Source organism: Equus asinus, chromosome 11 (assembly GCF_041296235.1).
Source record: "Equus asinus isolate D_3611 breed Donkey chromosome 11, EquAss-T2T_v2, whole genome shotgun sequence".
NCBI classification, from domain to species: domain Eukaryota; kingdom Metazoa; phylum Chordata; class Mammalia; order Perissodactyla; family Equidae; genus Equus; species Equus asinus.
This window is the reverse complement of record NC_091800.1, coordinates 22,866,989-22,888,035: the sequence shown is the minus strand read 5'-3', so window position 1 is coordinate 22,888,035 and position 21,047 is coordinate 22,866,989. Positions and strand designations below refer to the sequence as shown.

Here is a 21,047-nt window from a genome sequence, read left to right as displayed (position 1 = left end):
TATGAAAGTAAAAAAAAAATCATGAAGCAGAAATGTGAAAATTTTAGTTATTAGTAAAAAGCACCTTGTTATGCAACTTCTGAAGAATTTTCTTTTAAAATTATATTTATAAAGGCCTTTGTTTATTGGTTAAATTCATATTATATGTTAGAAGAAATCTGTGATAAACTTGAAAACTCTTGAATTTTATTTTTACTTCTTTTTGCAGCCAAGAGATTAAGAAAGTTATACACTTAATTGTATCATCTTTCATAATCAGGTATGTGAGACCCTAAAAAAAGAGGTAATTAAATATGTATCCATTTAATGTGAATTTTGTTTTAATGAGAAAGGATCTAGGAGGAGAAAAAAAAGCATTTCCACTGTCAGTATGTTACTAAATAGCCCCCGTGTCCCATATAATGTAATCTAATTTATCTTGGAAGGTTAGTTTAACCTGAACATTAAGAATTGCAAAGAAACGGCATTCCCCTAAGTCTAATGGTAACATATTAGTATGTTTTTTCCTACCTGGAAAAGTAAAAATAATGATGCATGCACTTTAAAATTCTACAATTACAAGTAAAGTGTTTTATTAAATACCTTATTTGTCTCGAATTACTCCTTAATTCTGAAAGCATTCTATTTAGGCTTCTTCTCCACATGATGGCAAGATTTCATACTATCATACAGCTTCACGCAATATACTTGCTTCCTTTTAAATTTATAATATTTTAATTTGTGTTGCAATTGGAAAAAAGTACTTTGAAGACTAATTAATTCATCTTCATAGATTCTACAAATAGTGTAATCAATTTATGGATAATGTGTTTAGAATACGTAAGAGAAAGGCTTCGGAGTTACTTTAGAGTTCAATCATGTATATATTTTTGGAATTGAAGTCCTTCTCATGTGCCCAGCATATGCTAGAAACATCCATTAATGTGTAATCATATACTTGCTGAAAATCTCACTGATGAAAAAATCTTACTGGTCAAAGTGGTCTTTTTAGGGCTTATGTTAGTCATGCTTTCACTTGGTTTTTATTACTAAATTCTTAATAATTATCAAGACTAATGAGGTTTTATTTACTATGAGAAATTCGTAGAGACCTCTTGTAAAGTTCTTGAATTTTAAGAAGAGTTTACAAGCAGAGATAAGTAATTTTAATTCAGTTTGACAGTTCTATGTTGGAGGGTTAGTCTGATGTGTCTATTATAAAGGAGCATGATAACATGAAGTGGTTTTGTGGGAATTTTATTTTCCTAAATGCTTCTATTGGGTGAAAACTGAGTAATTTTGTTGAAATTCTAAGACAACACAGTTCTCCCTGCCACTGACAGTTTAATCCTAAATAATGACATTTTAGTATCAGATCCCTGGGCTAAATGTAGTCTAACTATAGAGGTGAAAACCAATTCATCTTTATTCTGTTTATTTATTTGTTTGTTTGTTTTAGAATATTTGGAATCTTGCTCGTCTTTGTGGACATGTCTCTTATCATCGCAGATCAATTCATCTCTGATAGTAAAGTGTATATTCCTTTGGAATATCGTTCAATTTCTTTAGCTATTGCTTTATTTTTTTTAATGGATGTTCTTCTTCGAGTATGTGTAGAAGGGTAAGTTTGATTAATTTTTTAAAAACATATAAAGCTATTTTGTAGTGCTATGAGAAGCATCCCAAAGTAATTACCAGGTCAACACAACCAAATTTGTCCCTCTTTATCAAAATAATTCTCCTCGAAGGCACGGTCCACCAGAGAAACAACTATCCAAATCCCAATTTCTACTAGATTGGGCTTTAATATTTTTGTTGTAACTGTCACTCTAGTCTCCAATAATGTATTCTAGATGGTTCCTCCAACAGGTAAAGCTTAATGGGTTTGCAAAATGGGACAAGGCAGCTGATGTGTCTACATGCACATTATTAAGAGGAACATGTATGTGAAGTATAAATATTAATACTTTCATTAAGAATTGAATCTAAATAAAATCTGATAGCATATTAAATACTAGAAAATAGATCGTGAACAATCCCCTAACTCAGTTAAAATAAAAACTTTTGTTAAGGTACACAGGAGATCTGAGGCATGCTCATCCTGTCAGCGAGGCTTAGTAGTGAGGCAGCAGTTGATTTTCTCCGCTGCTGGCTTTCTGAGAAGGTGGATGGAGTAAGCCAAGCCTTAGAGCTGGACTGCTGTGGAAGTCAGAGACTAAGTTCCCTGGCCTCACTTCATCCAGAGCCTTTCAGAAGGCAGCTTGATTCCTCTCCTCCTGAACTCTACCCTCATGCCTTTGAGCTAAGGACAGTTGCCCACTCCCGGGTTACTCAGAGCCTGAAAGGGGCTACCCTAGAAGTGGAAGCTACCCTAGAACCTTCCCGCGGATCACCAGTGCCCACAGCTGAAGGAGCCAGCGTTGGGGGGAGGAAGGTGCAGTGGGTGCAAGTTCAGCTTTTGTAGGGGAGGCCCTACCAGCCCATTGGGATTCCACTCTAGGTACAAAGGCAGATGATGAGTTCGCAGGCCAAAATAGTGGACCTGTCTGCCTCTCACAAGCTCCTCTTCTGCCCTCCTCACAGCCGCGGTTGCTCTAAGGCTGTGACATGTTCAGCTTCCACTGCCCAACAGTACTCTCCAACATCCCACCTTTCTCTCCCACCTATGTGAAGGCATTGCTTGCCTCTTGTTTGATGGTTTGGTTATATGTCTTAACTGAACTTAAACTGCAATATTTATGCTTTTGTCATATATATGTATAAAATAATGAATATGAATACTTTTCTCTTAGTCTAGTCTAGTAAATGCATTTTAGATAATTCATTAAAATAGAATTGTTAATGGAGATGAGTCAAATAATTCTTGCTTTTAAAATTTCCCTGTCTCTTCTTCGGGGGAGCATAAACTTGTATTTTTTGTTTTACATTATAGGATGCAACGATATTTCTCTGATTTACTTAACTCCTTAGATGCTGTCATTATTCTGCTGACTCTACTGATTGATATAATTTACATTTTTTATGACTTCAGTTATTTTAATGATATCCCCAGGTAAGAGACATGATTCACGTTTCTTAAACTGTCTTTTTTTTTTTGCGTTTTCTATGGATTTCATTTTGTATAATCTTTTAACTCTGAATGTGATGATTCTATGCCTTATAAGCTGCTTGAAAATGAAATGTTTAGATAAATTTCCACATACTTAGAAACTAAAGGCTGGTGGTATTTAGGGATCCATGAAGGGTGTACGCACTACGTACCTTTGGTTGAATGAAGAAGATGGAGCACTCAAAGAAGAAACTGGGGACTTTGCCTCTTGTACTAACTTTAACTTCGCTATACTTTGAAATTCCCACTAAATTCCCGTTTAAGCTTCAATCACAAATTCCTTACACATGAAATTCCTGGGTTTTTCCTATAACAAAGAGAGTATTGGTTTGAGCATATGCAAAACTTGAGTGACTCCAATGATAATTCTCTCAAAAAGCAAATGGAACAGAAAACCAGGTGACGTGGATAGCAACACAGAGGTGGAATTTTGCAGTATCATTGGAATGAAGAAAGCTGAGGCAAAATCAGAACTGTTGGGGATCAGGAAACTGAAATGTGTATGAAGAACTGATGGCTTTTCTTCTTTCTACTTTGGCGATGAGGAAAAGAAGAACAAATGCGTACTGGGATGTAGATGTTGTGTGGCTCATTAGGCTTATTTATTAGTCTAATAGCTTGCTTCTTTCTGCACTCCAGCTTCCCAGGACTTCAATTCAGGTGCTAGTGAAACTTGATGTTATGCGATAGGCTTTTGGAGTTGTTTGAAAATAGCTGGAGCCAGTATGGTCCTCTGACCTACAACCTCAGCATCATCTAAGAGCTAGAAATGCAAGAAGGAAAACACCGCAGGCCCCAGTGACCTACTGAATCAGTGTGTGCACTCAAGTTAGAGAAGCACTAGTCCAAACCATCAGTTCTCTGCCATTGTGTTTTTTTTCTGATGGCAGGAGAGACAGTAGCTAGCACACTTGGGAAGTATCTCAATCTACTGCCTGCCTGATGTGTGTTAGTAGTGTAGTGAACCTCTGTTACTGATGGGAGTAACACAGGTGAACAAGAACCCTCAGTTTGTTTGATGGGGAAAAGATTGAAACATGCTCATCTTAAGCTACAAAAGTTAAATCCACAAATTCTAAGCATCCATCATATAGCTATCTCTCTAGACCAGAGTTTCTCAATCTCAGCACTATTGATATTTTGGACCAGATAATTCTTTGTTATGGAAGCTGTCCTGTTCATTGGTGTTTAGCAGCTTTTCTGTCCTCTATCCACTGGATGCAAGTAGCACCCCCTCAGCACACAGTTACAACAACCAAAAATGCCTCCAGACATTGCCAAATATCCCTTGGGTAAGTGGGTGAGAGGCTTGGGGATAGGTGGGGTGTACAAAATTGCCCCTGGTTAAGAATCACTGCTCAAGACTTAGTCCATATTGACAAAATCCTCTATTTCTGTAGTAAAAATGGATCTTTAAAATTTATTGTTAGATTGGCAATTATATTTCGACCTCTACGACTTATCATTCTGATGAGAGTTTTTCATCTGGCTTACCAAAAAAGACATCTTGAAATACTGACCAGAAGGATGGTAAGTGGGCAAAACATGTTTGTGATTCAGAAAAATGTTTGTGTTTCAGGAAATACTGGCGAGTGTTATAGATATGTATATAATCTTCTTTATTTTTATGTTGATTTATATTTTACAAATTAATGATTGTTTTAAACTCTCAGGTTTCAGGAAACAAACGGCGATACAGGAAGGATGGATTTGACTTAGACCTCACTTACATTACTGGTTTGTGAAGTTTAACTGTTGATTTACTTACATTAACTTCACATTTTTCTTGTGTGTGGGTAATTATATGTTTATTTTGGTTCTTACCTTGTCTAAAGCATTCTTTATCTGTGAAGACATCTACCACTATGGTAGTGTGACATATTTGTAGTTTAACCCTGACAATGGAAAATCTCCATTGTCATCCCAAATCAGGGTTACTTGGTTACAGTACAGGGAGTTGAAGGAAGTTTCAGCTGACTCCATTTGTTTGGTTTAGAATTTATTGAGTTCTAATAGTTATCCTGGGTCTCAAGGATCTCAGAGAGACCTGTTCTCTTGCTGGAACCCTTTGTAGGTCTCAGGTTTCTGAGTCAGGAGCACTGGAGCACCCTGGGAGTTCCCACGATTGCTGGATCCCAGATCTCTCCTTTTTCTTTAGTGTTCAGATAAGAAATTCTCACCATGGGGGCAGCTCCAGACTGAGATCGACACAAATCTGTTGCATTTGGCTGGAAGCAGTTGAGTCTTGGGAGCACTGTGTGAGTTTAGTGGTCATTATATTGGATATTTTAATATGTTATGTTGATTATTCTGAGGGTTAGTTAGCTTTTTTGTCATTCTCAATCCTGAAATTTCTTTTTTATGAAAAAAGAGTCTGATTATATGTAAATTAAGTTCTCATTTATTGTTTCACATGTATAATAACATCTGTAATAGTGACTATTTTGACTTCCAGGGCGTATTATTGCCATGTCATTCCCATCTTCTGGAAAACACTCTTTCTATAGGAATCCCATTAAGGTAAGGGTATTTATCTAACAAATGCTCATTTTTCTCAGTAAACAGACTATGGAGTTATAAATTTAATATAACTTATAACATGTAGGTGGCAGTATTCTCCTAAAAATATACTCTTTCAGGTAAAAAATTTAATGCATATTATATATACATATATATTATTCCATCTATAAATATATATAATTTATATAATAATATAAATTCATCTCTTATAGAAGATTAAAAATATAACATGGCCTCCCTTAGAATAATATACATATATTTGTATTTAAAATTATATATTTTATATATAATATATTATATGGTATATATTATATAAATATAATTGTACTTAATCATATTACATAACATAATATATGTTTATTATTTTATTATAATATGTATTATATCACATGTTATATTATATAATATGTTATTATATGTGTGATATAATATACCCTGTATAATAGATTACATGTAAATGTACAATATTATTCTAAGGAGGCAAATTTTATATTTTTCTGTTTCTGTAAGAGATGAATTATATGTAATGTATATTTATAAATATAAATAATATATAACTACCACAAAACCCTATAATTCACATGGTAAAATGTTGAAACTATGACCAAAATAGGAAAACTTCTAGAGCTGTCAGAAAAAGACAAGACAAAAAGCTTTCTTGCGTATGTATAAACTAAATGTGATACTGTCCTCAAAGTTTAAAAATTGTAATTATTACCTTCCCATTTAAAAACTTTAATTCTAAATTTAAAAAAATCTATACACAAACCACTGATTAACCAGACTCCGCCCACCAAAAATTGTCAATAATAAGCAGGACCCAGAGGAGCTGATAATTCACTGTTCCTATATGAACAACTCTCTCAGGATGTATCCCATAAAGTACTTTATTTTACAACCTACTTCTCTTGTAAAACTAAACCTCCGCTTTATTACATAGGAATTTGATACAGTATAAAACTAGAACTGTATGTAAAATACTGCATCTAAATGTTTCCAATAGTCTTGTTCTGTTGGTTCATCAGTGACTTCTCTGGCATCATCATCGTTTTCCATGGATGATTCTGAGAGAATCTCTCCACGTCTACTGGTATTGGATCCTACTAATTCTTCTGTTTCATGGCAGTCACAGTCGCTACTTACAGGGCCTTATATTTGCACTACCTTCAGAATGTAAATCTTTCTCAGCTTGAGACCAATGAGATTCCTCCATTTGGTTATTTTTCTCAGAAGTCTCTTCATTCACAGTTAGTTAAGGCATCAGATTCTTTTTCTTGACTTTTTTCCTTTCTGGGATCATTTCTGTTGATGTCATTAAAGACTCTCTTCTGCCTCTTCATCCTGCTCTGTACAGTGCTGCCTGATACAACTACTTTGTTTGTCTTTATTCTTAGATGAAGATGATTTTGTTTCTTCTATCATAACTGAAGAAATTTCACTTGAAGTTGTTTGGCCATCTCTCTGACTTCTCCTTCTTTGTCAAACTTGAGTCTTTTTACCTCATGCTCCTCAGCTTCCACAGCATCTTCATTTGATGTTTATTTACTTGGTGATTAGATTACCACTTTATTAGACAAGGACACAACTCAGGAACAGCCAGATAGAAGAGATGCATAGGGCAATGCATGGGGGAAGGGGCACAAAGCTTCTAAACCCTCTCCAGGCTCCCTTTTCTCTCACTTTTCTCCGGTGAGCATTTCCACCTGCTCACCAACCCAGGAAACCTGTACTTCTTTAAAACTATCTTGACTTTCCTAGGTCCTTTGAATTTCTATATAAATTTTAGAATCAGCTTGTTAATTTACACATACACACACACACATACCCTGCTGGTATTTTAACTTGGATGACATTGACTACATAGCTTGACTTGGGGAGAATCAACATCTAAAAATATTGAGTCTTGCAACCCATAAACATAACATATCTCTGAATTTATTTAGGTCTTCTTTAATTTCTTTTAGCAGTATTTTCACTGTACAGGCTTTCCACATCTTTTGTTAGCTTTATCCCTATTTGATGGATTTTGATGCTATTTTAAATGGTATTTTTAAATTTTCATTTTCTAATTATTTGCTGGGAATATAACTGATTTTTGTATGTATTTCCAGCACCCTTCATAAATTCATGCATTTATTTTAATAATTAATTTGTATATTCTTTGGGATATTTTACATACATAATCATGTAATTTACTACTTTAATCCCACTTTTTTGTACTTTTCATTTCTTTTTCTTTCTTTATTCAGCTGTCTAGGACCTCCAATGTAATGTTGAATAGAAGTGGTAAGAGTAGACAGCCTTGCCTTGTTCCCAAATTTAGGTAGAAAGAATTAGCTATTTCAATATTAGAATGATATTTTCTAGAGGCTTTTTGTAGCTATCCTTTACCAGATTAAGAAACTTCCATTTTATTTATAGTTTGCTAAGAGTTTTTAATCATCAATCGGTGCTGAATATATCATATACTTTTTCTGCATCTACTGAGATAATCAAAATGTTTTTCTCTTATTCCATTGAGATTTTCGAATATTAAAACAATATTTTCTATTCCTGGAATAAACCCCCTTTGGTCTTAATGTATTATCCTTTTTAATACATCATTAGATTCTATTTGTTAATATTTTATTTAGAAATTTTTGTACATACTAATGAGATATTAACCTTCAATTTTCTTTTCTTGAAATGTACTTATTAACTGGCCTGCAAGGAATTTTCATGCCATATTTGCCAGCATTGGGTCTTCTCATTAAAAAGGAAAGGCTAATTTTATGGGTGAAAATGGCATTCCATTACTGTTTTGGCATCTTTATTGGTGAGGCTAAATATTTATCTTTGTAGGTTGTTAGCCAGTTGGATTTTCTCTTTTGTGAATTGACACTTTTATTTATGGCCTATTTATCTATAGGGTGAGAGAGTAATCTTTAAATTGTTGTTACTGTGTTATTAGTTTGTACTACTATAACTAGTTTATAGATTACACTAGGCATAGTCCTTATTCTCTCAATTTTACTGAAGAATCTCCTGTCATTTGTTTGTTGTACTGTGGCTTTTTTTAAACAGAAGTTTCAAATTTTTGTGAAGTCAAACCTAAATCTGTTGATCTTCCATTGATAATCCTTAGTTCTTCCTCATCCAAAGAATTGATTGATGTTCATTTACATTTCTTAGAGATATTTGTGGCTTTGTATATTTGATACCTCAGTCCATCTGGATTTTATCTTGGTGTAGGGATCCCACACATTTTTGACACGTGTAAGACTATTTATCCCCCCTACCACAGTGCTATGCAGACTCAGAGTGTTTCTCTTTTTGATTTATTATTTCCTCCTGACAGGGATAACCAATTTAACAAATTGATCATTTTGATACCTTAATTTTTCTTTTTCTCAATATTAAGCCAGTAAACATTGCTATAAGGGTACTGTACTAATCAATTTTTGACATTTTTTACAGTCACTTTTGTTTTTGGCAGAGATACATGCACATGTGTGTGTTGCAGTTGGATAAGTTTGCTGGAAATATTGTTGTATTAGTATGGTGATATTAACTGTATTTTAAATAATAACCACAATTTATTATTTTTAGTTATACATATATACATATATGTGTGTATAACATACACATATATACACATACACACATATATATTCATTTTAGAAAATAAGAAAACACAGATCAGCCAAGAAATTCTCCATATTGTTACCATTTATCTAAAATTTGACATAATGTGTTTATCTTTTTCTGTCATGCACACACATACACACAATCATACATACATTTTTTGCATTTATTTATTTAAGTAGTGCTTAGGTAGATTGTAAAATCCAGATCATTATCTAAAATACATATCTATGTAGAATTAGATCTAGATAAGAATCATATAGTACTGCGAATTAATGAGTAGGAATAAATTCACTTAAAACTAGTCAACCAGCTAATTTCCTTGTCTGGTATCTTTAAACAATGTGTATTTATAGTAGAGGCTAATCAGGGTAGTCAAGCACAACCTTGTGGGCTATTTGAAAACTATCAGTGGGTTAGATGTGATTTGGAATGCACATACTCTTATAGTCCCTGAATCTCCCCTAAAAGGTGCTAAGTGAGGGACAAGTGAATAAAAGGTAATAACCATTTCAGGCTACTCCTAGGAAGTGGCTTATGTTGGTGGCATGTGGATATATGTAATATATGTGTCCATCGATTTTAGGAAGTTGTGCGGTTCCTGGATACCAAGCATCGAAACCACTACCAAGTCTACAATCTATGCAGTACGTACTTAACTAGATATTTTCCTACTATAGATAGAAAACAAATCACTGCATGTAAGAAGACGATTCAGTTTTTACGTTTCATTTAGTCATAAGTATTTGGTAGTGGTGGGAAGTGAGTTAAAAAATCTCCATCTTGCTCTTGGCCCTATTTGGTGGGAAAAGATAGCTCAACAGCACGAAGTGCCCTGTGAGCGAGACAGGAGGCTGGGGTAGAGGCGGAGCCATTTTAGGAGTCTGTATGCTCTAGTGGTTTTAGGTGAAGAAAATATTTCTGTTTTTCCTGCCAGCTCCTGTTTTGAAGACAGATAATTCAACAAATTCATTCTCTAACCCACTAGGAGTGGGGTGTGAGGAGAGCAGGGCCCTACACAGAAAAAAAAGAAAACGGTGTAGAAAACAGATTATATCTCAGCTTACTACTTTGTCTTTCTTGATTTTCTCCTCTTCCTTTACATTAAATTATCATTTTCAGGAGGCAAACATTTTGGTCGACCACATTTGCTTCTGCTCTGTGGTGTTTAACTACCCTATAATAATGTAATGAGTAGCCTGCTAGAAAATTAAAAGTAAGTCCTATTAAGCAAACCAAAATAGGTTGAACTTAGGTTACTCAAGATGGACAAACCACTACTGTCCTTATATTTTTGAGACCCTTAAGTTTCTTTTAGAGCAGGAGGAGCCAGTCAGAAAGCTCCTTTTAAAGGTGAATAAGGAATTTCTAACAGAAAAGCATAACTTATTCATAACTTGATCATTTACTTTGTTTATTAGATATAGAGATATGACCCATTCATCATCTATTTTAGGTGAAAGATCTTACGATCCTAAGCGTTTCCACCACAGGGTCCATCGAATCATGATTGATGATCACAATGTGCCCACTCTAAAGTAAGTTTCTTGCCAAGTTGGCTGTCAGAAGAGGGCTAAATGAATTGAGCTCAATTTTTTTGAAGTACTTTAATTCAACTAAAAATTTTACGTTTGAAATCAGAGAGATGCTGACTCTTTCGAAGGAAGTCATTGAGTGGATGGCTGAGGATAAAAGAAACATTGTGGTGATTCACTGTAAAGGTGGAAAAGGTAAAAACATTTTTCTTTTTATTTCTCTTTTTCTAGAGAAATGTGAAAAACATATTAAGGTACAAGACCAAGACATACTGCTATTAATCAGTGTTAATAATTGTTAACACTTTTTAATATTAGCTTCAAGACTGAAGAAAGGGAAGGAAAGGGGGGAGTAGGGGAGGAAGGCAGAGAGTAAAGAAGGGAAGAAAATAGGAATAAAAACTAAGAAATTTCCGTTGTTATTGACTATTTGGTTTCTTCATTTTTGATTTGCTAAAATAATCTGTCAAAATACAGTGTTTAGAAACTGAGCACTTGTGTTCTATTTAAGATTGTTCTTAAACTTTGTGAGAGGCTTTTAAAGTTAAGGGAACCAACAGTGATGCTATTTCAAAAACCAAATCTACTGGAATTTTTATAGTGTAATGATACAAAGAAGATGATTTTGGTGGGTGTAAAATGAGAAAAAAAAAGCTGTTAGTAAATCTAACCAATTTAAGTTGAATTAGATTTTCTCTCATTCAACTTTAGACTTTTAATAATCATCCAAGCATATTTCACAATTTTTGACAAAGAATTATGTTTTTGGTGAGCCGTAAAATGGTTTTTTATATTGAATTCCGGGAAAACATAACTCTTTAAAACTGCCGTATATATTTGAGTAGAATCAAGTTTTAGTCTTATTTGAAAACTAGTTTCAAGCCCATTAGTGAGTAGGCAAGTTCTGTCTCCAGATCCACAGGTTGAAATATTCTGTATATGTTAGCAATTTACAATACCATGGATAAATGAAGAATATAGAGGTTGAACCACATGGAACTGTCAGTTTTGGACCATCTTTTACTTATAAAAATGGCCATTTCACATGGCTCAACCTAAAATATTATAATTTCAAGCAATTGGCTTCACTATTCTTTTAATTAAAGCTAATTCCCTGCTTGAAGGAAAACATTCATTTCAAATTTCATTTTTTTCTTTTTTCTGAGAGAGGACTATTCTGTGTTCACATGTCTTTCATCGATTTCCCTTTAGGATTGTTTGGAGGGCTGGTGTTCAGCTGGTGCACATCAGAGCAGCCTCTTTTTTTTAAATTGTCATTCGTATCAGTTTTCCTCTATCTATCTATCCATTATCTATCTATCTATCTATCTATCTATCTATCCATTAAATCAATCTTATTAATTATATTACTCAAATCTTTCTATTTAGTATTTCTTTTCTTTTTTACTATTTCTTTGTATCAACTATTTTGTGTGTTGATTTCTTCTTTTAATTCTATCAACTTTTTTTTTTTTTTAAAGATTTATTTTTTTATTTTTTCCTTTTTCTCCCCAAAGCCCCCCGGTACATAGTTGTATATTCTTTGTTGTGGGTCCTTCTAGTTGTGGCATGTGGGACGCTGCCTCAGCGTGGTCTGATGAGCAGTGCCATGTCCGCGCCCAGGATTCGAACCAACGAAACACTGGGCCGCCTGCAGCGGAGCGCGCGAACTTAACCACTCGGCCACGGGGCCAGCCCCATAATTCTATCAACTTTTGCTTTTTATATTTCATAGTGTGTTGTTAGGTGCATGCAAATACATGATTATTATATCTTCTCAGTGGGTTATTTCTGTTATAAATTTTTCGTCATTTTACATTCAACCTTTCTGTGTCATTTTGGTTTAGATATGTCTCTTTAAAGAGCATATACCTGCATCATTAAAAATGCAATCTCAGTATCTTCATTTTCAATGTATTTATTGCAATTGCTGACATATTTGGACTTATTTATGACATTCAGCTATATGTTTTATATTTACCACAATTTTTCTATGCTTCTTTTTATCTACTTTCCTGCATTCTGTGGATCCTCTCACCCTTTTGTTTTTCCTATAATAGTTTATTTTGAGGTTTCTTGGCTTCAACTCCTACCTACCAGCTTGACTCCTCTCTCCATTTCTGATCCTCTGAGTTTTCCTTGCCTTTTTATTTTTGAGTTCAGCCATTTTTTTCTTTATCATTTCCATATGTTTGATACAGAGGTGGAAGTTTTCAATCTATCATTGGTGCTCAAACTATCATCTTGATTTAGAAATAGTCTTTTTAACTTTCAATCATCTTTGTTAGATTTCTTGAACTTTAATGCAAAGAGTACCCAGATTTAATATTCTCAGTACCCTTGTAAAGAAAACTCTTTAGATTTCTTAGAATAAATATTCTTTTATCTTTTATGGGAAAACGTAAGAGAAACCTCCTTGCCAGATTTGCCAGATAAATAACAAAATACCTCAGATGAAGAAAAAAAAAAAAAAAAAAAGGGGGTCCAGCAAAGAAAACTCCAAAAACAGTGATCCAGGTGCAGTGAAGAAATACTGAAAAGACCAGAGGAGTCAAGCAAGCCTGCAGGTGACTGGAAAAGGCAGTCACATCAGTGGGATATAAAGGAGCTCAAGACTAAGATAGATACATTGATGTAGAACAGTCTTTCTCAAAGTGTGCATATTATTATGCAGTTGGTAATGGTGGGATAATTAGCATTGAACTGTCCAGATTTAAAACCTAGGACCATCGCTAACCATTTAGGTGAGTTAGATAGCCATTCAAAACCTCAGTTTTCCCATCTGTAAAATGGGAATTGTAATACTTACCTTAAAGGATTGTTAAGAAATTAAAATGAAGTAATGCATATTACACTGTGTAGTAGAGCGCCTGATACATAGTAAACAGTGAGTAAATGGTAGCTATTATAATTATTAAAATAGAGTCTAAAGACAGCCAGCACCAGAATCGTTAATGAGGAGGAAGTGACCATAGCAAGTGTAGACTAGAGAGTCAAGGTGCTTGTCTGTAAAAGGACAGAGAGAAGTTAGTTGTCTGAGCATTTGGGGCTGATAGTGAGTGTTGTTTATAAGATAGGGTAAGGGGAGCTGAATATGTTTATTTGCCAAGGGAAAGGAGTCAAAGAGAGGGAGTGGTTGAAGATACAGAAGAGTAGGGCCTGATAAAGTCAAAACCCGGAGTTGAGAGAAGGGGATGGGATCCAGAGCCCAAGTGGAGGATTTGGCTGAATTAAGAGGAGAAACTCCTCACAAGGGAGATTCAAGGGAAGAGGTGTAGTCACAGGAATAGATGTAGTCACAGGAAGCTTGTAAGGGGGATTCAGGGAGGCAACACGTTATCGGAGATCCTGCCTCTGGGAAGAAAGAAATGAAGACACAAACTCAGAGTCAGTGGGAAGGCAATTGGGTTGGCGACCTAAGGAATGTAGGGAAAATTTCAACCAAATTCTAAGGGAACCAAGAAAAAGAACTGACTAGCACCATTGAGAAGTGTTTTGGCTGCAGTGAGGGTCTAGCTTAAGTGTCAGACCATTAATTGACATTATTACCAACGTGAAAAGTTGTGTGATTTTTCTCCAGCGGTTCTCTGTATCTCTGGTGTTTCTGCATCTCTGTTGTCTCTACATTTCTGGTGTAGGAATGGAGGAAGTGGGTGCCCAAATGGACCCAGTATTAGGTTTTTACAGAATGGGCACAGCAAAAGGACCAGAAGCAAGAATGGCAATGTTACTGGCACTGTTATTTAGTATTGGTAAAACCAACAGTGAAATTGTCCGTCATACTTCTAGGTGGATGAGGAAGTGAAAACAAAATGAGAAAAATGAGTGGCCATGGGACTGGATGACAAGATAAATTGAAAGAGCAAATATATTCATTCATGCCTTGAACAGCAGATCCTGTCTAGATGCATTTATGTGACAGTGTACAAAGCAGATACATGCACATCTCCCATGGAGACCACAGTCTATTGTTTACAGAGAAAATATGTGTATTAGATGGTGACACGTGCAATTGAAAAAATAAAAATAAGGAGAATATGTAATGGGAGAGAGGTTGCTAACTGATATGTAGATGGTCAAGGAAGGTCTTACCAATACAAAGACATTTGAGCAGAGACGTCACACAAGGAGTACTGTGAGCGTACAGATGTGTAGGGAAAAGTGGGTATAAAGAGTATCAAGAGAGTATCAGTGAAATAAATCCACCAGAACTTGGAAAATTCACATTGGGCTTGAGTGATCATAGCTTTTCTTTATGTGTATGCAACAAATCCATTTAAGTATATTTGTGTTAAAATTTCTCCCTAAATTAACACCAAGGTTACTGGCTTACAATTTGGGAAATGCACTACCTCCTGATTTGCAAAGCAGGAAATGAATCAGCTCTAGGCTATCCACACCTCTCCTGCTCTCCACCATAAGGAATATCCAGGGATGCTGAGGAATCTCTTTTGCAAGTTTGTCCAGTCAGGAATTCTAAGTTTTCTGGAAAATAATTCCACTGGGCCCAAGGACTAGATTAACTGAGAACTCTCTCACAGCTCCATCAGCTATCTTTTATACATGTCTTTTACCAATGTTTAGTCTATCCTTTTCAATTGGATTTTTTTTCCCGGTTGAGAGACTAAAAAAAAAAAGAAAAGAAATTGAAAAGTTGCAGTTATCAAAACATAATGATTAAAAGCACAGGCTTTGAAATGAAAGATCTAGGTTTAAATCCCAACTATGCCGTTAAAGAATTTTGCGGCATTGAGTAAATTACTTAAATTCTCCATGCTTTAGTTTTCTAATAGTTTTCTAATGTGGATGATGACAGTTCCAACCTCATGGTCCTATTTTAGAGATTAAATGAAATGTGAAAATTATCTATCTGAAAGAAGTATCAATGGCTTGATAATATTGGCCATTATTGTTATCCTTCAACTGGTATGCTATCAGTTTTTAGCAGCAGACTTATCTTTCCTGAGTCTTTTTCTAGTAGATATACAATGAACATATTTTTATTTAAATAATAGGAGTGAATGTTTAAGCGTCTCTAGCTCTTTCAAAGTCTTTTTTAATGGATGCTACAAAGTACATTTTCATTTGAGACATTCATTGTATCAAGCAAGGCAGTCAAACTGACAAAAGGCTATTTTGGTCTGAAAATCTTGAATGAGAAATTGCTTCAGTTACATGTTAAATGCTTTAAACAACTCTAAGGGATACACACACACACACACACGTACATACATACATACATATATACATACATACATAGAGCTACCACTCTTGGTGTCTGGAAAATCACCTCAGTGCTCTGGTTATAGATTCAAGAACTTGAAATATAAGATCTGCATTGTGAGGAAGGGTGATGGACACCACTTGAGAAAGAATAAAGTTTAAGGATTGTTGCAAAAGGTCATATAAGCTGGCATTAAGGTATCTAGCTATTTGACTATGTGAAAGTTTCTTAAACTTACAGAACCTCAGTTTCTTTATGCCAGGTTGTTTACCTCACTGAGGTGTTGTAAAGATTATATGAGATCTGTAAAGCATTACCCAAATGTTAGTTGTTATCATTATGAAAGCCAAAAATTGTATTATATTTAGAGGTGCAAGATGCTTTTGCCGACTTCAGGATAACAAAAGCTCTCTTACGACTTCCATCTGACCAACTTGGTGGATTATTTCATGTTCTCCATTCCCTCCATAAACACACCTATTGGTGTCCATTGGCATGTTGAAAACTTGTAGCTAGTATGCTTCTTTTTAGTATGCCTATGTGTTTCTGCTTCCACCAGTGTCTGCCAGTTCTACTTGTTATTATACTTATGTCAAATAATCAAATATTATGTAGATCTGTAAAATGTCAGAGTGAACAGAAAGAGTTACAATTTTATGAAACCTAAGTTGAATGTTTCAAGAAGATTCAATGAAGCTGACTGCCTACAACCAAAATTGCAGCTGAATTAAATGCAAGTACGACTAATGTAAAACATTGGGAGAAAAATTCCAGTAGTAAAATCTAGAAGGATCCTGCACTTAGATTGCTCGGAAGAATCTGAAGCTAGAAATATGGATGAGGCAATGGTTTATACCATGAGTCTGGCCTTTCCAAGAAAAAACTCCAGTTGGGGGCACTCAAAATGTTAAAACCTTGGTCCAATATCAGAAGTTTAGTGAATGAATGTACATTTATGTTTTAAGTTAAAATAAAATATTGGAGGCAAGTATGTATCATTTTTACGATTCCCCGCTGTACACGACTTGACTGGATGAGAGAGCATCTACTTTGTCTGTGCTTGTACTTGTCTACAGTCACAAGGACATGAATCTGCAAAAGTTTTCTTCAAATGGGAAAATATCAGAGTTATAGAGACCAGAAATGTCCTTGAAAATTGAAATGTTAACAGTCTATACAACTGAGAGCCAGGTTGTTAATGGTCAGTAGCTTCCTTTAGCAAGAAGCTTTTATTTGTAATAGCAGACGGTGGTACAAAGTCCTCTTTGGAAGCACTTGGCTTAGAATAGTGTTTTTCAAACTATGGGTTGCAAAATAAGTTTAGTAGTCCATTAAACAAACAAACAAAAAAGGACTAGAAAATAGAGTGCATCTCAAGTTAGAAGAGTAAGTTTGGAATTACATAAAATAAGTTCAGCATATACTGGCTAAGACAAAAGCTACAGATCATCGTAAAAATAAAAGTAACATGTTTTTTAAACTCAGATTTTGTATGGCAGGACAAAAATATCAATTGGAATAAAACATAAGAGACTTCGAGAATGAAATGACATGAAATCAAGGGTTTGCTTTACAATGCTATAGAGGAAAGAGAGAGAAAGAGGGAGAGAGGGAAGAAAGGAAGGAAGAAGGAAGAGAAATTAAACAAGTACAGCAATATAACATGATAATTATAGAATCTGGGAAACAGGTATATGGGGGTTCATTATACTACTCTTTTTACTTTCATATATGTTTTGTAACACACTTAAAAACTCTAATGAAAATGTAAGGAGTAAAGGGTATTCAAATACTCGATAGTGTTTTGGGTTCTGACCATGTTTTATCTTTTATAGGTACTTTTAGTTAGAAAAACAGGGTATGTAATTAGGTCTTAATTGGTAAGCAGCTCTTTAGCTTTGGAGTCCTAGAGCAGAGCTGATTGCTTCTGCCTATTACTGCAGCCCCCAGCAGTAGTAACTCAAGAACGGTATAGGTGTGCCCATGTGCGTTCATGCACAGAGTTAGGGCAGAATTCCAGGTGGAACCTCTGAGCAGTGAAACAGCTTTGGCTATTTCTGAATTGAAATATTTTGAACAAGCACTTTCAGAGTGAAAGAAAATCAATCCAAAATGAACTCTTGGGATATTTCTAAGAGTATTTTTATACCAAGTATTACCATGAACATTGGTTCATGAACTAACTGTTTTCTTTTCCAGGACGGACTGGTACTATGGTTTGTGCCTGCCTGATTGCCTGTGAAATATTTGTAACTGCAGAGGTATGAAAGATGTTACTATCAACTCTGTCCTGTGCTGATTGAATTCGCTAGTTCTGAAACCTTACTGGTAGGATGTTAAGATGATCCTTTGAGTCATGGTACTTATGAAAATGTAATTGGAGAGGTGGTTATTAGAAAGCTTGGTTTTAATACATCCTTGTTTAACTTGCTCTAGTTAGTAACTAACCTAGGTACCTCTTACTCTGGGCCAAGATGAGGGTGCTGTCAGTGACATACTCACCTTGGGCACAAAAATTAAGGGAATGCCAAAAATTTTAGTAATTAAGATAAATAATATTCTAATTCAATACTTTCAAAAATAAAAATTAATGCAAAAACTCCATGATGTATACAATAGCAACATTTTAAATAGAAACAGGACTCAATGGGGGCAGGATTGAGATGAGATGAGTAAGGTCCAAGTTATGCAATTGTACAAATACTCAGCAATCTAGAGGTTTTACTCGCCTCCCCTAGTCCCAGATCTGCTGTTACTCCCACCAACTGCAGAATTCTTCCTTCCTCACAAGAATAGTACCAAGATTGATGAGGTAAATTCTCCAAAGGACCTTAAACATCCTCAGAAGTGCTAGGAAGACAGACGGTATCATTTTTCAACTCAGAGCAGTCTTGCCCGAATATTATTATCTTTGCGTACTCAGTATATGTGGGGTCTGTGCCCTCTAGAAATTTGTGAGAAGACAGAGTGGGCTGTTTCTACGTCTTTAAGTAGGGTCGTCAGTCTTTTTTCTGCCATGATCTTGCTGAGAGGTTACCACTTAAAGGACACACTCTCAGCAGCTCTGCTCCTCGTTTGGCCGCCAGTCCAGATAAGAGGAGCTGTGGGTTATGCACAATGCCCAGCACTCTAATTCCACCATCTTCTTTTTTTCTAATTTGAGACACACAAATTATAAAATGGATGTTCTAGGACAGTGTTTTTCAAACTATGGATCATGATCTATCAGTGAGTTGTAAATCAACTTATTGGGTTGTGACCAGCATGTTTTTTAATAAAATAAAATAGATTAAATAGAAAATGTCAAATGGTAGTATTATTTTGTGAAACTTTTGTTTCAGGGGTGTGTGTGTGTGTGTGTCCTAGGTTTATTAATGTAGATTGTAGCTTTAAAAATAAAAAGATCAGGGCCGGCCCGGTGGCACAGCGGTTAAGTGTGCACATTCCACTTTGGCGGCCCGGAGTTTGCCGGTTCGGATCCCAGCTGCGGACATGGCACCGCTTGGCAAGCCATGTTGTGGTAGGCGTCCCACATATAAAGTAGAGGAAGATGGGCCCAGATGTGAGCTCAGGGCCAGTCTTCCTCAGCAAAAAGAGGAGGACTGGCAGTAGTTAGCTCAGGGCTAATCTTCCTCAAAAAAAAATAAAATAAAATAAATAAAAAAATAAAAAGATCAAAAGCCACTGACCCAGAGCCCTAGACTGAGAGCCAGAGACCTATGCTGTGGGCCTGTGCTCTCTCAACTGGCTGCATACGTCTCCGTGACAGGTCACTTGGTTTTCTTTTGGTCTCAATCTTCCCCATTTGTAAAGTGGAAAGGTAGGAAGAAGGACCAGATGATCTCTAAGGTCTTTCCAACTCTGAAACTCCATGTCTTTATCAACCTTTGGATGAGAGCACACCTTCATGTTGCCTTCTTAGTTTTGTTATATTGGATAGCCTCTGCCCAAAGATCACTGATTTAAGGAAATAATGTGCCTTGGAAACTTTAAGAATACCTTATATAGGAAAGGAAAGTGAAAATGAGCCATGATTGGATTGTCCCCTTTTCTATAGGAGAGCCTTTATTATTTTGGCGAACGACGAACAGATAAAACCAGCAGCTCTAAATTTCAGGGAGTAGAAACTCCTTCCCAGGTAAGTTTCTTTTTAAAAAAAGGTGGGTTCTTTGGGGAATTTGGTTAAGATTGGTGCCTATTACTTAGTTTCATTCAGACTTTTCTCCTTTGGTGATCAGGTAGCAGCACTTGGGTGCCCCGTGACAGGCCTGGCTCCTTCCCAGGGCCCGAGAGCCATGCCTATGGCATGCCTGTGCTTTGCAAGCACTGAGTTCTCCCCAGAGCATCCTGCTTTCCATTTTATATTGGTTATTGTTTACAGAATTCAGGAGTTGATTCCCCTCCCAAAGTAGGAAGGTCCAATTCTAAGGTTCCAGACCTCTGAAAATATCTAAAGTCATCAGCCTTTTATTTCCCTGCAGAAAGGAACTGAGTCTTTCACAAACCCCTACTGGGACAATTCAGCCCTTGCAGAACATCACAAGTGTGTATGTGCACACATGTGTGTGTGTGAGAGAGAGAGAGAGAGAAAGAGAGATGGGGAGGCTGTGTTTTTAAAGAGAGAGAAAAGAGGAAATTAACATTTTTCAAAAACCCATTATATACCAGTCACTATTGTACTTTTACATATATTAGCTCATTTAATATTCAGACAACCCATGTGAAATATATGCTATTACCCTATTTTTTCCTTTTGAAAACATTTTATTGTGGACTTTTTCAAATATAAGAAGTCAAGACAGGGCCGGCCTATGGCCAAGTGATTAAAGTTCCACACATTCTGTTTCTGCAGCCCAGGGTTTGCAGGTTCAGATCCCAGGTGCAGACCTACTCCATTCATCAGCCATGCTTTGGAGGCATCCCACATACAAAGTAGAGGGTGATTGGCACAGATGTTAGCTCAGGGACAATCTTCCTCAAGCAAAAAAAAAGAGCAAGATTGGCAATGGATGTTAGCTCAGGGTGAAACTTACTCACACACACACAAAAAGTCAAG

General features: G+C 35.7%; 1 protein-coding gene across 1 annotated transcript in view; it reads left to right on the top strand.

The window, feature by feature from the left end:
- The first annotated feature begins 214 nt into the window (after nt 1-214).
- Nucleotides 215-21,047, top strand: part of LOC123288843 (phosphatidylinositol 3,4,5-trisphosphate 3-phosphatase TPTE2-like) — a 35,136-nt gene continuing 14,303 nt past the window's right edge. Inside the window, exons 1-11 of the mRNA XM_070520231.1 lie at nt 215-259; nt 1,439-1,600; nt 2,912-3,031; nt 4,519-4,618; nt 4,762-4,825; nt 5,544-5,608; nt 9,819-9,879; nt 10,689-10,770; nt 10,874-10,962; nt 18,191-18,252; nt 20,049-20,129. Coding sequence (XP_070376332.1) covers nt 1,470-1,600; nt 2,912-3,031; nt 4,519-4,618; nt 4,762-4,825; nt 5,544-5,608; nt 9,819-9,879; nt 10,689-10,770; nt 10,874-10,962; nt 18,191-18,252; nt 20,049-20,129 — 855 coding nt within the window. The 5' untranslated portion in view covers nt 215-259; nt 1,439-1,469. The remainder of the gene's footprint in view (nt 260-1,438; nt 1,601-2,911; nt 3,032-4,518; nt 4,619-4,761; nt 4,826-5,543; nt 5,609-9,818; nt 9,880-10,688; nt 10,771-10,873; nt 10,963-18,190; nt 18,253-20,048; nt 20,130-21,047) is intronic.